At 54.1% G+C, this 19,707-nt stretch overlaps 1 protein-coding gene across 2 annotated transcripts in view; it reads left to right on the plus strand.

Moving 5' to 3' along the window:
- LOC148150047 (microtubule-actin cross-linking factor 1, isoforms 6/7-like) overlaps window positions 1–19,707 on the plus strand; it is a 332,243-nt gene that overhangs the window by 276,688 nt on the left and 35,848 nt on the right. Inside the window, exon 31 of one of the 2 annotated variants that reach the window (XM_087987755.1) lies at window positions 14,192–14,567. The exons of the other annotated variant lie outside the window; for it this stretch is intronic. Coding sequence (XP_087843881.1) covers window positions 14,192–14,238 — 47 coding nt within the window. The 3' untranslated portion in view covers window positions 14,239–14,567. Of the gene's footprint in view, window positions 1–14,191; window positions 14,568–19,707 lie in introns of those variants that run through there. 2 annotated transcript variants of the gene reach the window in all.

Here is a 19,707-nt window from a genome sequence, read left to right on the forward strand (position 1 = left end):
CAGCAAGGCAGGCAGCATCAGGAGGGAGAGGAACAGCAAGGCAGGCAGTATCAGGAGGGAGAGGAACAGCAAGGCAGGCAGTATCAGGAGGGAGAGGGACACAGCAAGGCAGGCAGCATCAGGAGGGAGAGGAACACAGCAAGGCAGGCAGTACCAGGAGGGAGAGGGACACAGCAAGGCAGGCAGTATCAGGAGGGAGAGGGACACAGCAAGTCAGGCAGTATCAGGAGGGAGAGGAACAGCAAGGCAGGCAGGAACAGGAGGAAGAGGAACACAGCAAGTCAGGCAGTATCAGGAGCGAGAGGAACACAGCAAGGCAGGCAGTAACCGGAGGTAGAGGGACACAGCAAGGCAGGCAGCATCAGGAGGGAGAGGAACAGCAAGGCAGGCAGGAACAGGAGGAAGAGGAACACAGCAAGTCAGGCAGTATCAGGAGCGAGAGGAACACAGCAAGGCAGGCAGCATCAGGAGGGAGAGGGACACAGCAAGGCAGGCAGCATCAGGAGGGAGAGGGAAAACAGCAAGGCAGGCAGCATCAGGAGTGAGAGGGACACAGCAAATGCAGGCAGTATCAGGAGGGAGAGGGACACAGCAAGGCAGGCGGCATCAGAAGGGAGAGGAACACAGCAAGGCAGGCAGTATCAGGAGGGAGATGGACACAGCAAGGCAGGCAGCATTAGGAGGGAGATGGACACAGCAAGGCAGGCAGTATCAGGAGGGAGAGCTACACAGCTAGGCAGGCAGCATCAGGAGGGAGAGGGACACAGCAAGGCAGGCAGCATCAGGAGGGAGAGGGAAAACAGCAAGGCAGGCAGCATCAGGAGGGAGAGGGAACACAGCAAGGCGGGCAGTATCAGAAATGAGAGGGACACAGCAAGGCAGGCAGCATCAGGAGGGAGAGGAACAGCAAGGCAAGCAGTAACAGGTGGGAGAGGGACACAGCAAGGCAGGCAGCATCAGGAGGGAGAGGAACACAGCAAGGCAGGCAGCATCAGGAGGGAGAGGGACACAGCAAGGCAGGCAGCTTCAGGAGGGAGAGGGAACACAGCAAGGCAGGCAGTATCAGGAGGGGGAAGAACACAGCAAGGCAGGCAGTATCAGGAGGGAGAGGGACACAGCAAGGCAGGCAGCATCAGGAGGGAGAGGAAGACAGCAAGGCAGGCAGTATCAGGAGGGAGAGGAACACAGCAAGGCAGGCAGCACTTGGTAGGAGATAAACACAGCAAGGCAGGCAGCTTCAGGAGGGAGGGGGAACATAGCAAGGCAGGCAGTATCAGGAGGAAGAGGGACACAGCAAGGCAGGCAGTATCAGGAGGCTGGGTGAACACAGCAAGGCAGGCAGCATCAGGAGGGTGAGGAAGACAGCAAGGCAGGCGGTATTAGGAGGGAGATAAACACAGCAAGGCAGGCAGCATCAGGAGCGAGAGGGAACACAGCAAGGCAGGCAGCATCAGGAGGGAGAGGAACACAGCAAGGCAGGCAGCATCAGGTGGGAGAGGGAACACAGCAAGGCAGGCAGCATCAGGAGGGAGAGGAACACAGCAAGGCAGGCAGTACCAGGAGGGAGAGGAACACAGCAAGGCAGGGAGCATCAGTAGGCTGGAGGAACACAGCAAGGCAGGCAGTATCAGGAGGGAGAGTGACACAGCAAGGCAGGCAGCATCAGGAGGGAGAGGAACACAGCAAGGCAGGCAGTACCAGGAGGGAGAGGGACACAGCAAGGCAGGCAGTATCAGGAGGGAGAGGGACACAGCAAGTCAGGCAGTATCAGGAGGGAGAGGAACAGCAAGGCAGGCAGTAACCGGAGGTAGAGGGACACAGCAAGGCAGGCAGCATCAGGAGGGAGAGGAACAGCAAGGCAGGCAGCATCAGGAGGGAGAGGGACACAGCAAGTCAGGCAGTATCAGGAGGGAGAGGGACACAGCAAGTCAGGCAGTATCAGGAGGGAGAGGAACAGCAAGGCAGGCAGTAACCGGAGGTAGAGGGACACAGCAAGGCAGGCAGCATCAGGAGGGAGAGGAACAGCAAGGCAGGCAGGAACAGGAGGAAGAGGAACACAGCAAGTCAGGCAGTATCAGGAGCGAGAGGAACACAGCAAGGCAGGCAGCATCAGGAGGGAGAGGGACACAGCAAGGCAGGCAGCATCAGAAGGGAGAGGAACACAGCAAGGCAGGCAGTATCAGGAGGGAGATGGACACAGCAAGGCAGGCAGTATCAGGAGGGAGAGCTACAAAGCTAGGCAGGCAGCATCAGGAGGGAGAGGGACACAGCAAGGCAGGCAGCATCAGGAGGGAGAGGGAACACAGCAAGGCGGGCAGTATCAGAAATGAGAGGGACACAGCAAGGCAGGCAGCATCAGGAGGGATTGGAACACAGCAAGGCAGGCAGCATCAGGAGGGAGAGAAACAGCAAGGCAAGCAGTAACAGGTGGGAGAGGGACACAGCAAGGCAGGCAGCATCAGGAGGGAGAGGAACACAGCAAGGCAGGCAGTATCAGGAGGGAGATGGACACAGCAAGGCAGGCAGCATTAGGAGGGAGATGGACACAGCAAGGCAGGCAGTATCAGGAGGGAGAGCTACACAGCTAGGCAGGCAGCATCAGGAGGGAGAGGGACACAGCAAGGCAGGCAGCATCAGGAGGGAGAGGGAAAACAGCAAGGCAGGCAGCATCAGGAGGGAGAGGGAACACAGCAAGGCGGGCAGTATCAGAAATGAGAGGGACACAGCAAGGCAGGCAGCATCAGGAGGGAGAGGAACAGCAAGGCAAGCAGTAACAGGTGGGAGAGGGACACAGCAAGGCAGGCAGCATCAGGAGGGAGAGGAACACAGCAAGGCAGGCAGCATCAGGAGGGAGAGGGACACAGCAAGGCAGGCAGCTTCAGGAGGGAGAGGGAACACAGCAAGGCAGGCAGTATCAGGAGGGGGAAGAACACAGCAAGGCAGGCAGTATCAGGAGGGAGAGCGACACAGCAAGGCAGGCAGCATTAGGAGGGAGATAAACACAGCAAGGCAGGCAGCATCAGGAGGGAGAGGAAGACAGCAAGGCAGGCAGCATCAGGAGGGAGAGGAAGACAGCAAGGCAGGCAGCATCAGGAGGGAGAGGAACACAGCAAGGCAGGCAGCACTTGGTAGGAGATAAACACAGCAAGGCAGGCAGCTTCAGGAGGGAGGGGGAACATAGCAAGGCAGGCAGTATCAGGAGGGAGAGGAACACAGCAAGGCAGGCAGTACCAGGAGGGAGAGGAACACAGCAAGGCAGGGAGCATCAGTAGGCTGGAGGAACACAGCAAGGCAGGCAGTATCAGGAGGGAGAGTGACACAGCAAGGCAGGCAGCATCAGGAGGGAGAGGAACACAGCAAGGCAGGCAGTACCAGGAGGGAGAGGGACACAGCAAGGCAGGCAGTATCAGGAGGGAGAGGGACACAGCAAGTCAGGCAGTATCAGGAGGGAGAGGAACAGCAAGGCAGGCAGTAACCGGAGGTAGAGGGACACAGCAAGGCAGGCAGCATCAGGAGGGAGAGGAACAGCAAGGCAGGCAGCATCAGGAGGGAGAGGGACACAGCAAGTCAGGCAGTATCAGGAGGGAGAGGGACACAGCAAGTCAGGCAGTATCAGGAGGGAGAGGAACAGCAAGGCAGGCAGTAACCGGAGGTAGAGGGACACAGCAAGGCAGGCAGCATCAGGAGGGAGAGGAACAGCAAGGCAGGCAGGAACAGGAGGAAGAGGAACACAGCAAGTCAGGCAGTATCAGGAGCGAGAGGAACACAGCAAGGCAGGCAGCATCAGGAGGGAGAGGGACACAGCAAGGCAGGCAGCATCAGAAGGGAGAGGAACACAGCAAGGCAGGCAGTATCAGGAGGGAGATGGACACAGCAAGGCAGGCAGTATCAGGAGGGAGAGCTACAAAGCTAGGCAGGCAGCATCAGGAGGGAGAGGGACACAGCAAGGCAGGCAGCATCAGGAGGGAGAGGGAACACAGCAAGGCGGGCAGTATCAGAAATGAGAGGGACACAGCAAGGCAGGCAGCATCAGGAGGGATTGGAACACAGCAAGGCAGGCAGCATCAGGAGGGAGAGAAACAGCAAGGCAAGCAGTAACAGGTGGGAGAGGGACACAGCAAGGCAGGCAGCATCAGGAGGGAGAGGAACACAGCAAGGCAGGCAGCATCAGGAGGGAGAGCGACACAGCAAGGCAGGCAGCATTAGGAGGGAGATAAACACAGCAAGGCAGGCAGCATCAGGAGGGAGAGGAAGACAGCAAGGCAGGCAGCATTAGGAGGGAGAGGAACACAGCAAGGCAGGCAGCATTAGGAGGGAGATAAACACAGCAAGGCAGGCAGCATCGGGAGGGAGAGGAAGACAGCAAGGCAGGCAGCATTAGGAGGGAGAGGAACACAGCAAGGCAGGCAGCATTAGGAGGGAGATAAACACAGCAGGGCAGGCAGTATCAGAAGGGAGAGGAACACAGCAAGGCAGGCAGCATCAGGTGGGAGAGGGAACACAGCAAGGCAGGCAGCATCAGGAGGGAGAGGAACACAGCAAGGCAGGCAGCATCAGGAGGGAGAGGAACACAGCAAGGCAGGCAGCATCAGGAGGGAGAGGAACACAGCAAGGCAGGGAGCATCAGGAGGGTGAGGAAGACAGCAAGGCAGGCAGTATTAGGAGGGAGATAAACACAGCAAGGCAGGCAGCATCAGGTGGGAGAGGAACACAGCAAGGCAGGCAGTATCAGGAGGCTGGGTGAACACAGCAAGGCAGGCAGCATCAGGAGGGTGAGGAAGACAGCAAGGCAGGCGGTATCAGGAGGGAGATAAACACAGCAAGGCAGGCACTATCAGGAGGGAGAGGAACACAGCAAGGCAGGCAGCATCAGGAGGGAGAGGGACACAGCAAGGCAGGCAGCATCAGGAGGGAGAGTGACACAGCAAGGCAGGCAGTATCAGGAGGGAGAGGGAACACAGAAGGCAGGCAGTATCAGGAGGGAGAGGGACACAGCAAGTCAGGCAGTATCAGGAGGGAGAGGGACACAGCAAGTCAGGCAGTATCAGGAGGGAGAGGGACACAGCAAGTCAGGCAGTATCAGGAGGGAGAGGAACAGCAAGGCAGGCAGTAACCGGAGGGAGAGGGACACAGCAAGGCAGGCAGTATCAGGAGGGAGAGGAACACAGCAAGGCAGGCAGCATCAGGAGGGAGAGGAAGACAGCAAGGCAGGCAGTAACTGGAGGGAGAGGGAACACAGAAGGCAGGCAGTATCAGGAGGGAGAGGGACACAGCAAGTCAGGCAGTATCAGGAGGGAGAGGGACACAGCAAGTCAGGCAGTATCAGGAGGGAGAGGAACAGCAAGGCAGGCAGTAACAGGAGGGAGAGGGACACAGCAAGGCAGGCAGCATCAGGAGGGAGAGGAACAGCAAGGCAGGCAGGAACAGGAGGAAGAGGAACACAGCAAGGCAGGCAGCATCAGGAGGGAGAGGAACACAGCAAGGCAGGGAGCATCAGGAGGGAGAGGAACACAGCAAGGCAGGCAGCATCAGGAGGAAGAGGAACACAGCAAGGCAGGCAGTATCAGGAGGGAGAGGGACACAGCAAGGCAGTCAGCATTAGGAGGGAGAGGGACACAACAAGGCAGGCAGCATTGGGAAGGAGAGGAACACAGCAAGGCAGGCAGTATCAGGAGGGAGAGGAAGACAGCAAGGCAGGCAGTAACTGGAGGGAGAGGGACACAGCAAGGCAGGCAGCATCAGGAGGGAGAGGAACAGCAAGGCAGGCAGTATCAGGAGGGAGAGGGACACAGCAAGGCAGGCAGCATCAGGAGGGAGAGGAACAGCAAGGCAAGCAGGAACAGGAGGGAGAGGAACAGCAAGGCAGGCAGTAACCGGAGGGAGAGGGACACAGCAAGGCAGGCAGCATCAGGAGGGAGAGGAACAGCAAGGCAGGCAGGAACAGGAGGGAGAGGAACACAGCAAGGCAGGCAGTATCAGGAGGGAGAGGTACACAGCTAGGCAGGCAGCATCAGGAGGGAGAGGGACACAGCAAGGCAGGCAGCATCAGGAGGGAGAGGGAAAACAGCAAGGCAGGCAGCATCAGGAGGGAGAGGGACACAGCAAATGCAGGCAGTATCAGGAGGGAGAGGGACACAGCAAGGCAGGCAGCATCAGGAGGGAGAGGAACACAGCAAGACAGGCAGTATCAGGAGGGAGATGGACACAGCAAGGCAGGCAGTATCAGGAGGGAGAGCTACACAGCAAGGCAGGCAGCATCAGGAGGGAGAGGGACACAGCAAGGCAGGCAGCATCAGGAGGGAGAGGGAACACAGCAAGGCAGGCAGTATCAGAAATGAGAGGGACACAGCAAGGCAGGCAGCATCAGGAGGGAGAGGGACACAGCAAGGCAGGCAGCATCAGGAGGGAGAGGGACACAGCAAGGCAGGCAGCATCAGGAGGGAGAGGAACACAGCAAGGCAGGCAGCATCAGGAGGGAGAGGGACACAGCAAGGCAGGCAGCATCAGGAGGGAGTGCAACACAGCAAGGCAGGCAGTATCAGGAGGGAGAGGGACACAGCAAGGCAGGCAGCATCAGGAGGGAGAGGGACACAGCAAGGCAGGCAGCATCAGGAGGGGGAGAGACACAGCAAGGCAGGCAGTATCAGGAGGGAGAGGGACACAGCAAGGCAGGCAGCATCAGGAGGGAGAGGAACACAGCAAGACAGGCAGCATCAGGAGGGAGAGGGACACAGCAAGGCAGGCAGCATCAGGAGGGAGAGGGACACAGCAAGGCAGGCAGCATCAGGAGGGAGAGGGACACAGCAAGGCAGGCAGCATTAGGAGGGAGATAAACACAGCAAGGCAGGCAGCATCGGGAGGGAGAGGAAGACAGCAAGGCAGGCAGTATCAGGAGGGAGATAAACACAGCAAGGCAGGCAGCATTAGGAGGGAGATAAACACAGCAAGGCAGGCAGCATCAGGAGGGAGAGGGACACAGCAAGGCAGGCAGCATCAGGAGGCTGGGTGAATACAGCAAGGCAGGGAGCATCAGGAGGGTGAGGAAGACAGCAAGGCAGGCAGCACTTGGTAGGAGATAAACACAGCAAGGCAGGCAGCATCAGGAGGGAGAGGAACACAGCAAGGAAGGCAACATCAGGAGGGAGAGGGAACATAGCAAGGCAGGCAGTATCAGGAGGAAGAGGGACACAGCAAGGCAGGCAGCATCAGGTGGGAGAGGAACACAGCAAGGAAGGCAACATCAGGAGGGAGAGGGAACATAGCAAGGCAGGCAGTATCAGGAGGAAGAGGGACACAGCAAGGCAGGCAGCATCAGGTGGGAGAGGAACACAGCAAGGAAGGCAACATCAGGAGGGAGAGGGAACATAGCAAGGCAGGCAGTATCAGGAGGAAGAGGGACACAGCAAGGCAGGCAGCATCAGGTGGGAGAGGGACACAGCAAGGAAGGCAACATCAGGAGGGAGAGGGAACATAGCAAGGCAGGCAGTATCAGGAGGAAGAGGGACACAGCAAGGCAGGCAGCATCAGGAGGGTGAGGAACACAGCAAGGCAGGCAGCATCAGGAGGCTGGGAGAACCCAGCAAGGCAGGCAGCATTTGGTAGGAGATAAACACAGCAAGGCAGGCAGCATCTGGAGGGAGAGGGACACAGCAAGGCAGGCAATTTCAGGAGGGAGAGGGACACAGCAAGGCAGGCAGCATCAGGAGGCTGGGGGAACACAGCAAGGCAGGCAGTATCAGGAGGGAGAGTGACACAGCAAGGCAGGCAGCATCAGGAGGGAGAGGAACACAGCAAGGAAGGCAGCATCAGGAGGGAGAGGGACACAGCAAGGCAGGCAGTATCAGGAGGGAGAGCGACACAGCAAGGCATGCAGCATCAGGAGGGAGAGGGACACAGCAAGGCAGGCAGCATTAGGAGGGAGAGGAAGACAGCAAGGCCGGCAGTATCAGGAGGGAGATGGACACAGCAAGGCAGGCAGTATCAGGAGGGAGAGGGACACAGCAAGGCAGGCAGGATCAGGAGGGAGAGGAAGACAGCAAGGCAGGCAGCATCTGGAGGGAGAGGGACACAGCAAGGCAGGCAGCATCAGGAGGCTGGGGGACACAGCAAGGCAGGCAGAATCAGGAGAGAGAGGAACACAGCAAGGCAGGCAGCATCAGGAAGGAGAGGAAGACAGCAAGGCAGGCAGTATCAGGAGGCTGGGTGAACACAGCAAGGCAGGCACCATTAGGAAGGAGATAAACACAGCATGGCAGGCCGCATCAGGAGGGAGAGGAAGACAGCAAGGCAGGCAGCATCAGGAGGCAGAGGAAGACAGCAAGGCAGGCAGCATCAGGTGGCAGAGGAACACAGCAAGGCAGGCAGCATCAGGAGGGATAGGGGCACAGCAAGGCAGGCAGCATTAGGAGGGAGATAAACACAGCAAGGCAGGCAGCATCAGGTGGGAGAGGAACACAGCAAGGCAGGCAGCATCAGGAGGGAGAGGGACACAGCAAGGCAGGCAGTATCAGGAGGGATAGGGGCACAGCAAGGCAGGCAGCATTAGGAGGGAGATAAACACAGCAAGGCAGGCAGCATCAGGAGGGAGAGGAACACAGCAAGGCAGGCAGCATCAGGAGGGAGAGGGACACAGCAAGGCACGCAGCATCAGGAGGGAGAGGGACATAGCAAGGCAGGCAGCGTCAGGAAGCTGGGGGAACACAGCAAGGCAGGCAGTATCAGGAGGGAGAAGGACACAGCTGGGCAGGCAGCATCAGGAGGGAGAGGGACACAGCAATGCAGGCAGCATCAGGAGGGAGAGGGACACAGCAAGGCAGGCAGCATCAGGAGGGAGAGGAACACAGCAAGGCAGGCAGCATTAGGAGGGAGAGGAACACAGCAAGGCAGGCAGCATCAGGAGGGAGAGTGACACAGCAAGGCAGGCAGTATCAGGAGGGAGAGGGAACACAGAAGGCAGGCAGTATCAGGAGGGAGAGGGACACAGCAAGGCAGGCAGTATCAGGAGGGAGAGGGACACAGCAAGGCAGGCAGTATCAGGAGGGAGATGGACACAGCAAGGCAGGCAGTATCAGGATGGAGAGGAAGACAGCAAGGCAGGCAGCATCTGGAGGGAGAGGGACACAGCAAGGCAGGCAGCATCAGGAGGCTGGGGGACACAGCAAGGCAGGCAGTATCAGGAGAGAGAGGAACACAGCAAGGCAGGCAGCATCAGGAGGGAGAGGAACACAGCAAGGCAGGCAGTATCAGGAAGGAGAGGAAGACAGCAAGGCAGGCAGCATCAGGAGGCTGGGTGAACACAGCAAGGCAGGCAGCATCAGGAGGCTGGGTGAACACAGCAAGGCAGGCAGCATCAGGAGGCTGGGTGAACACAGCAAGGCAGGCCGCATCAGGAGGGAGAGGAAGACAGCAAGGCAGGCAGTATCAGGAGGGATAGGGACACAGCAAGGCAGGCAGTATCAGGAGGCTGGGAGAACACGGCAAGACAGGCAGCATCAGGAGGGAGAGGAAGACAGCAAGGCAGGCAGTATCAGGAGGGATAGGGACACAGCAAGGCAGGCAGCATTAGGAGGGAGATAAACACAGCAAGACAGGCAGCATCAGGTGGGAGAGGAACACAGCAAGGCAGGCAGCATCAGGAGGGAGGGGGACACAGCAAGGCAGGCAGCATCAGGAGGGAGAGGAACACAGCAAGGCAGGCAGCATCAGGAGGGAGAGGGAAAACAGCAAGGCAGGCAGCATCAGGAGTGAGAGGGACACAGCAAATGCAGGCAGTATCAGGAGGGAGAGGGACACAGCAAGGCAGGCAGCATCAGGAGGGAGAGGGACACAGCAATGCAGGCAGCATCAGGAGGGAGAGGGAAAACAGCAAGGCAGGCAGTAACAGGAGGGAGAGTGACACAGCAAGGCAGGCAGTATCAGGAGGGAGAGGAACACAACAAGGCAGGCAGCATTAGGAGGGAGATAAACACAGCAAGGCAGACAGCATCAGGAGGGAGAGGAACACAGCAAGGCAGGCAGTATCAGGAGGGAGAGGAACACAGCAAGGCAGGCAGCATTAGTGGGGAGAGGAACACAGCAAGGCAGGCAGTATCAGGAGGGAGAGGGACACAGCAAGGCAGGCAGTATCAGGAGGGAGATGGACACAGCAAGGCAGGCAGTATCAGGATGGAGAGGAAGACAGCAAGGCAGGCAGCATTAGGAGGGAGATAAACACAGCAAGGCAGGCAGCATCAGGAGGGAGAGGAAGACAGCAAGGCAGGCAGCATCAGGAGGGAGAGGAACACAGCAAGGCAGGCAGTATCAGGAGGGAGAGGGACACAGCAAGGCAGGCAGTACCAGGAGGGAGAGGAACACAGCAAGGCAGGCAGCATCAGGAGGGAGAGGAACACAGCAAGGCAGGCAGTATCAGGAGGGAGAGGGACACAGCAAGGCAGGCAGCATTAGGAGGGAGAGGAACACAGCAAGGCAGGCAGCATCAGGAGGGAGAGGGACACAGCAAGGCAGGCAGTACCAGGAGGGAGAGGGACACAGCAAGGCAGGCAGTATCAGGAGGGAGAGGGACACAGCAAGGCAGGCAGCATTAGGAGGGAGAGGAACACAGCAAGGCAGGCAGCATCAGGAGGGAGAGGGACACAGCAAGGCAGGCAGTACCAGGAGGGAGAGGGACACAGCAAGGCAGGCAGCATGAGGAGGGGGAGGACCACGAGGTAAAAACAATGACTGCAGATGCTGGAAACCAGATTCTGGATCAGTGGTGCTGGAAGAGCACAGCAGTTCAGGCAGCATCCAGGGAGCTTCAAAATCGACGTTTCGGGCAAAAGCCCTTCATCAGGAATAAAGGCAGAGAGCCTGAAGGGTGGAGAGATAAGCTAGAGGAGGGCGGGGGTGGGGAGAAAATAGCATAGAGTACAATAGGTGAGTGGGGGAGGGGATGAAGGTGATAGGTCAGGGAGGAGAGGGTGGAGTGGATAGGTGGAAAAGGAGCTGGGCAGGTCGGACAAGTCCGGACAGGTCAGGGGGACAGTGCTGAGCTGGAAGTTTGGAACTAGGGTGAGGTGGGGTAAGGGGAAATGAGGAAACTGTTGAAGTCCACATTGATGCCCTGGGGTTGAAGTGTTCCGAGGCGGAAGATGAGGCATTCTTCCTCCAGGGGTCTGGTGGTGAGGGAGCGGCGGTGAAGGAGGCCCAGGACCTCCATGTCCTCTGCAGAGTGGGAGGGGGAGTTGAAATGTTGGGCCACGGGGCGGTGTGGTTGATTGGTGCGGGTGTCCCGGAGATGTTCCCTAAAGCGCTGTGCTAGGAGGCGCCCAGTCTCCCCAATGTAGAGGAGACCGCATCGGGAGCAACGGATACAATAAATGATATTAGTGGATGTGCAGGTAAAACTTTGATGGATGTGGAAGGCTCCTTTAGGGCCTTGGATGGAGGTGAGGGAGGAGGTGTGCGCACAGGTTTTACAGTTCCTGCGGTGGCAGGGGAAAGTGCCAGGATGGGAGGTTGGGTCGTAGGGGGGCGTGGACCTGACCAGGTAGTCACGGAGGGAACGGTCTTTGCGGAAGGCGGAGAGGGGTGGGGAGGGAAATATATCCCTGGTGGTGGGGTCTGTTTGGAGGTGGCGGAAATGTCGGCGGATGATTTGGTTTATGCGAAGGTTGGTAGGGTGGAAGGTGAGCACCAGGGGCGTTCTGTCCTTGTTACGGTTGGAGGGGTGGGGTCTGAGGGCGGAGGTGCGGGATGTAGACGAGATGCGTTGGAGGGCATCTTTAACCACGTGGGAAGGGAAATTGCGGTCTCTAAAGAAGGAGGCCATCTGGTGTGTTCTGTGGTGGAACTGCTCCTCCTGGGAGCAGATATGGCGGAGGCGGAGGAATTGGGAATACGGGATGGCATTTTTGCAAGAGATAGGGTGGGAAGAGGTGTAATCCGGGTAGCTGTGGGTGTCGGTGGGTTTGTAAAAAATATCAGTGTCAAGTCGGTCGTCACTGATGGAGATGGAGAAGTCCAGGAAGGGGAGGGAGGTGTCAGAGATGGTCCAGGTAAATCTAAGGTCAGGGTGGAATGTGTTGGTGAAGTTGATGAGGTGGCGCCAATGCAGTCATCAATGTAGCGGAGGAAGAGGTGGGGAGTGGTGCCGGTGTAATTACGGAAGATCAACTGCTCTACGTAGCCAACAAAGAGACAGGCATAGCTGGGGCCCATACGTATGCCCATGGCTACCCCTTTGGTCTGGAGGAAGTGGGAGGATTCAAAGGAGAAATTGTTAAGGGTGAGGACCAGTTCGGCCAAACGAATGAGAGTGTCGGTGGAGGGGTACTGTTGGGAACGTCTGGAGAGGAGAAAACTGAGGGCTTGGAGGCCCTAGTCATGGCGGGTGGAGGCGTAGAGGGATTGGATATCCATGGTGAAGATCAGGCATTGGGGCCGGGGAAACGGAAGTCTTAGAGGAGGTGGAGGGCGTGGGTGGTGTCTCGAACGTATGTGGGGAGTTCCTGGACTAGGGGGGATAGGACAGTGTCGAGGTAGGTAGAGATGAGTTCAGTGGGGCAGGAGCATGCTGAGACAATGGGTCGGCCAGGGTGGTCAGGCTTGTGGATCTTGGGAAGGAGGTAGAACTGGGCAGTGCGGGGTTCCCGGACTATGAGGTTGGAAGCTGTGGGTGGGAGATCTCCTGAGGTGATGAGGTTCTGTATGGTCTGGGAGATGATGGTTTGGTCATGGGGGGTGGGGTCATGGTTGAGGGGGCAGTAGAAAGAGATGTCCTCGAGTTGGCGTTTGGCTTCAGCGATGTAGAGGTCAGTGCGCCAGACTACCACTGCGCCCCCTTTGTCCGCTGGCTTGATGGTGAGGTCAGGATTGGAGCAGAGGGATTGGAGGGCTGCGCGTTGTGAGGGTGAGAGGTTAGAGTGGGGGAGGGGGGTCGACAGGTTGAGGCGGTTAATGTCCCGGCGGCAGTTGGAAATGAAGAGGTCGAGGGCAGGTAATAGGCCAGCACGGGGTGTCCAGGTGGATGCAGTGTGTTGGAGGTGGGCGAAGGGGTCCTCGGAAGATGGGCGGGAGTCCTGATTGTGAAAGTAAGCTCGGATGCGGAGGCGACGGAAGAATTGTTCGATGTCACGGCGTGTATTAAATTCATTGATGCGTGGACGGAGGGGGACAAAGGTGAGTCCTTTGCTGAGGACTGATCGTTCGTCCTCAGTGAGGGGGAGGTCTGGGGGGATGGTGAAAACTCGGCAGGGCTGGAAGCTGGGAGCTGGTGTGGGTATAGAGCTGGGAGTGGGGTCGGAGCCAGTACCTGGAGTGGGTGTGGTGGTGGGGGGAATGGGGGTGGAGTCATGAGCAGGGGTAGTGTTCAGCATCAGGAGGGAGAGGGAACACAGCAAGGCAGGCAGCAGCAGGAGGAGGGATTGCGTTGATGCTGCCTGCATTGCTGTGTTCTTCCAGCCTCCTGCCTCTATCTAGCATTGCTACATAGCCAGGCTTTACTGACCAGCCCTAATTGTACTTGGTGTTTTCTTGGCAACTGATACTTTGGGTCAGGAGTCACATATGGGTCTGATTGGATAGGGACTTGAAATTTCCTCCCTAGTGGGTCATAGGACAAACAGCATACCATTCAGTTCCTTGAGCAGCACCTGCTCTCTTAGCAGCCCAGTTTCAATTCTACCATCGAACTGTCTGTGTGAAGTTTGCACATTCTCCTCATGGATGTGTAGCTTTACTTCAGGTGCTCTGCTTTCCTCCCATCGTCGGTGTGCAGGTTAGGTGGGTTGGCCATGGGAAATGTGGTGGTACAGGGATAAGATAAGGGCCTGGTTTGGGTGGACTGCTCTTCGGGGGATTGGTGCAAATGGGTAATGGCTGAATGGCCTCTTTCTGCATGGCAGGGGGTTCTATGATTCAAACACTCTACCCCAGAAGACTATGGAGATAGTCTTTGAGTATGGTTAAAGATTTGATTAACTGTGGTGTACAGGATTATGAGATGAGCAAAAAGGCATTGAATTGTTCAATCAGCTGTGATTATACCCTTATCATGACGTCTGTCATTCTATGAAATCCGGGGTAAGCTGTAAAATTGACTCAACTTTTTCATCCACATGGGGAAGCTTTGAAGAATTTCTGACCAGAACTTCAGCTGACCAGATGCATTTGGTGAAATGTTTCTTACACAGATTATTTTATTCCATTGCAGGAAAGAGAGAAAAGCCTGAAAAAGGAGTGAGGCCCCTCATCACATAACTTCACCCTCTGCAATGTTTTGCAATAATTCTGCAATTTGAAAATGAGTTTTTAAATCACAGGTTATTTTACATTGATGTGTAGGTTAGGAAAATGCAAAATTGAATAATATTAAAATCTTTATTAATCAACATTGTTCAAAATAATTGAATCTTGTGGCTTTATTCTCAATTTCCCTGTATCTCACATATATAGAGAGAGAAAACAGGCTCTGATGAAGGAATTTGAGCAGTTAGGGGCTAAATGAGAAAGCAGAACCAAAAATACACAATCTCCCGATTATTATGTGAGCCACAAGCTAATTGATAACGCAATTAAAGAGGTAAGCAAATGGCTCAAAGATTGATGTGGGAGAAAATGTGTTTGAATTCATGGGACATTGACACCAAGGCTAGGGAAGGAGATAGCTGTTCCAATGGGATGGGCTCCACCTGATCACGCTGGGATCAGAGTCCTGGTGAATTGCATAACTGACACTGTTAGGGCTTTAAACCAAATAGTGGAGGGGTGGGTTTCATTGCATAGAAAATTATAAAATCAAAGATAAAGGAGAAGGTGGATTGCAGGTTAGTGATTGGACAACTACTATCAAGAAAATAAAAGGGACAAAATGTTTGAAAGTCATATTGTACCATGGAACGATAAGAGTTAGGGCAACTCAATAATAAAACAATAGAGTCATAGAGATGTACAGCACGGAAACAGACCTTTGTGTTCAACCCGTCCATGCCGACCAGATATCCCAATCCAATCTAGTCCCACCTGCCAGCACCCGGCCCATATCCCTCCACACCCTTCCTATTCATATACCCGTCCAGATGCCTCTTAAATGTTGCAATTGTACCAGTTTCCTCCACTTCCTCTGGTAGCTCACTCCATACACGTACCACCCTCAGTGTGAAAATGTTGTCCCTTAGCTGTCTTTTATCTTTCCCGCAAGAGGATTGTAATCCGTGTACACAACCGTCTCTGACACATTGTTCTGACATGCCCATTAAAATGTAAGGCCATACCAAACTCAATAGTTCCTTTTCAATTGTGGAGTATTTCCTTTGGTGGATGTGGAGTTTCTTTGAAAAGTAACCACCTGGCAGTTCAATCCCATCCTCATCTTCCTGGAGTACAGCTCCAATCCGATGTCACTCGCATCGATAGTGACTTTAAAAGGTTTTGAAACGTTTGGTGTAAGTAAAACTGGTTTGGTGGTTAATATTGATTTCAAATGGTCGAATGCCTCCTGACGTAGTTCTGTCCACCGAAACTTTGTGTTCTTCTTCAGCAAATCGGTTAACAGTGCCACCACACTGCTGAGGTCTGGAACAAACTTCCGATAGAATCCGCTGAGTCCAAAGAATTGAAGCACCTCTTTCTTAGAGTTTGGTTGTGGAAATTCCTCAATAGCCTTCGTCTTTGTGTTCCGAGGGGTCAACCTTCCTTGACCAATGTTATGTCCCAAGAACATCACCTCTGCTTTTGCGAATCCCATTTGGTTTAAGTTTATTACCAGTTTTGCTTCTCGTAATCGTTCAAAGAGCTCTGCTGCTGTTCCATGTGATCTTTCCAGGACTTATGTATTTGGAAAGGAAAGGACTGATTAGGGATAGTCAACATGGCTTTGTGCGTGGGAAATCATGTCTCACAAACTTGATTGAGTTTTTTGAAGAAGTAACAAAGAAGATTGATGAGGGCAGAGCAGTCAATGTGATCTATATGGACTTCATAGAACATAGAAGTATACAGCTCAGTACAGGCCCTTTGGCCCTCAATGTTGCGCCGATCCAAGCCCACCTAACCTACACTAGCCCACTATCCTCCATATGCCTATCCAATGCCCGCTTAAATGCCCATAAAGAGGGAGAGTCCACCACTGCTACTGGCAGGGCATTCCATGAACTCACGACTCGCTGAGTAAAGAACCTACCCCTAACATCTGTCCTATACCTACCCCCCCTTAATTTAAAGCTATGCCCCCTTGTAATAGCTGACTCCATACATGGAAAAAGGTTCTCACTGTCGACCCTATCTAAACCCCTAATCATCTTGTACACCTCTATCAAGTCACCCCTAAACCTTCTTTTCTCCAATGAAAACAGCCCCAAGTGCCTCAGCCTTTCCTCATACGATCTTCCTACCATACCAGGCAACATCCTGGTAAACCTCCTCTGCACCCGTTCCAGTGCCTCCACATCCTTCCTCTAGTATGGCGACCAAAACTGCACACAATACTCCAGATGCGGCCACACCAGAGTCTTATATAACTGCAACATGATCTCAGAGCTCCGGAACTCAATTCCTCTACCAATAAAAGCCAGTACGCCATATGCCTTCTTCACCGCACTATTTACCTGGGTGGCAACTTTCAGAGATCTGTGTACATGGACACCAAGATCCCCCTGCTCATCCACACTACCGACCATTAGCCCAGTACCCCGTCTTTTTGTTACTCTTACCAAAGTGAATCACCTCACATTTACCTACATTGAACTCCATTTGCCACCTTTCTGCCCAGCTCTGCAACTTATCTATATCCTGCTGTAACCTGACACATCCTTCCTCACTGTCAACATCTCCACCGACTTTCGTATCATCCACAAACTTGCTCACCCAACCTTCTAGCCCCTCCTCCAGGTCATTTATAAAAATGACAAACAGCAATGGTCCCAAAACAGATCCTTGCGGAACACCGCTAGTAACTGCACTCCAAGATGAACCTTTACCATCAACTACTACCCTCTGTCTTCTTCCAGCCAGTCAATTCCTAATCCAAACCTCCAACTCACCCTCAATGCCATACCTCCGTATTTTTTGCAGTAGTCTACCATGGGGAACCTTATCAAACGCCTTACTAAAATCCAAATACACCACATCTACCGCTTTCCCCTCGTTCACCTCCTTAGTCACCTTCTCAAAGAATTCAATAAGGTTTGTGAGGCACGACCTGCCCTTCACAAAACCATGCTGACTATCCTTGATCACATTATTCCTATCCAGATGTTCATAAATCCTATCCCTTACAATTCTCTCTAAGACTTTGCCCACAACAGAAGTGAGACTCACTGGCCTATAGTTACTAGGGTTATCCCTACTCCCCTTCTTGAACAAGGGAACCACATTTGCTAGCCTCCAATCTTCTGGCACTATTCCTGTAGACAACGAGGACATAAAAATCAAGGCCAATGGCTCTGCAATCTCCTCCCTTGCTTCCCAGAGAATCCTAGGATAAATGCCATCAGGCCCAGGGGACTTATCTATTTTCACCCTTTCCAGAATTTCCAACACCTCTTCCCTACATACCTCAAAGCCATCCATTTTAATTCATTGTGACTCAATATTCAATTCGGCAACAATGTCCTGTTCCTGAGTGAATACTGACGAAAAGTATTCATTCAATGTCTCCCCAATCTCTTCAGCCTCCACACGCAACTTCCCATTACTATCCTTGACTGGACCTATTCCTACCCTAGTCGTTCTTTTATTGCTGACATACCTATAGACTTCAGTCAGGCTTTCGACAAGGTTCCCCATGGGAGACTGATTAGCAAGGTTAGATCTCATGGAATACAGGGAGAACTAGCCATTTGGATACAGAACTGGCTCAAAGGTAGAAGACAGAGGGTGGTGGTGGAGGGTTGTTTTTCAGACTGGAGGCCTGTGACCAGTAGAGTGCCACAAGGATCGGTGCTGGGCCCTCTAATTTTTGTCATTTACATTAATGATTTGAATGCGTGCATAAGAGGTACAGTTAGTAAGTTTGCAGATGACACCAAAATTGGAGGTGTAGTGGACAGTGAAGAAAGTTACCTCAGATTACAACAGGATCTCGACCAGATGGGCCAATGGGCTGAGAAGAGGCAGATGGAGGTTAATTTAGATAAATGCGAGGTGTTGCATTTTGGGAAAGCAAATCTTAGCAGGACTTATACACTTAATGGTAAAGTCCTAAGGGAGTGTTGCTGAACAAAGAGACCTTGGAGTGCAGGTTCATAGCTCCCTGAAAGTGGAATCACAGGTAGATAGGATAGTGAAGAAGGCATTTGGTATGCTTTCCTTTATTGGTCAGAGTATTGAGTACAGGAGTTGGGAGGTCATGTTGTGGCTGTACAGGACATTGGTTAGGCCACTTTTGGAATATTGTGTGCAATTCTGGTCTCCTTCCTATCGGAAAGATGTTGTGAAACTTGAAAATTTCAGAAAAGATTTACAAGGATGTTACCAGGGTTGGAGGGTTTGAGCTATAGGGAGAGGCTGAACAGGCTGGTGCTGTTTTCCCTGGAGCATCAGAGGCTGAGGGGTGACCTTATAGAGGTTCATAAAATCATGAGGGGCATGGATAGGATAAGTAGACACAGTCTCTTCTCTAAGGTGAGGGAGTCCAGAACTAGAGGGGCATAGGTTTAGGGTGAGAGGGGAAAGATATAAAAGAGACCTAAGGGGCAACTTTTTCAAGCAGGGTGTGGTACGTGTATAGAATGAGCTGCCAGAGGATGTGGCGGAGGCTGGTAAAATTGCAACATTTAAGAGGCATTCGGATGGGTATATGAATAGGAAGGGTTTGGAGGGATATGGGCCGGGTGCTGGCAGGTGGGACTAGGTTGGGTTGGGATATCTGGTCGGCATGGGCGGGTTGGACTGAAGGGTCTGTTTCTATGCTGTACATTTCTGAGTCGATGACTGGAACCTCCTTAGTGCAGATGGTTTGGATAAAGCCGTTCTGTCAGGTGTGTTCAGGAGGGTTTCCTTACTCAGTATGTAGACAGACCGACGACGGGAGAGGCCATTTTGGATTTGATACTCGGCAATGAGCGAGGACAGGTGTCAGATCTCGTGGTGGGAGAACAGTTTGGTGACAGTGATCACAACTGCCTCACATTTACCACAGCTTTGAAGAGAGAAAGGTGCAGTTACCAAGGGCAGATATTTAATTGGGGAAAAGGAAATTATGACACTATCAGACAGGAGTTGGAAAGTACAGGCTGGGAGCAATTGTTCCACAGAAAGGGCACAGCAGTCATGTGGAGACTATTTAAGGAGCAGTTGTTGCGGGTGATGCAAGAATTTGTCCCTCTGTGACAGGTAAGAAGGGGTAAGATTAAGGAACTTTGGATGACGAGAACAGAGGAACTTCTTGTCAAAAAGAGGACCAGTGGGGTTCTGTCCTGGTCCTCACCTACCACCCCACCAACCTCCATATACATCGTATCATCCGTCGTCATTTCCGCCACCTCCAAACGGACCCCACCACCAGGGATATATTTCCCTCCCCTCCCCTATCAGCGTTCCGAAAAGACCACTCCCTCCGTGACTCCCTCGTCAGGTCCACACCCCCCACCAACCCAGCCTCCACTCCCGGCACCTTCCCCTGCAACCGCAAGAAATGCAAAACTTGCACCCACACATCCCCCCCTTACCTCCCTCCAAGGCCCCAAGGGATACTTCCATATCCGCCACAAATTTACCTGCACCTCCACA

The sequence above is a fragment of the Chiloscyllium plagiosum genome, unplaced genomic scaffold (genome assembly GCF_037043375.1).
Source record: "Chiloscyllium plagiosum isolate Xiang-an unplaced genomic scaffold, Cpla_swu_hap1 HiC_scaffold_5, whole genome shotgun sequence".
NCBI classification, from domain to species: Eukaryota; Metazoa; Chordata; class Chondrichthyes; order Orectolobiformes; family Hemiscylliidae; genus Chiloscyllium; species Chiloscyllium plagiosum.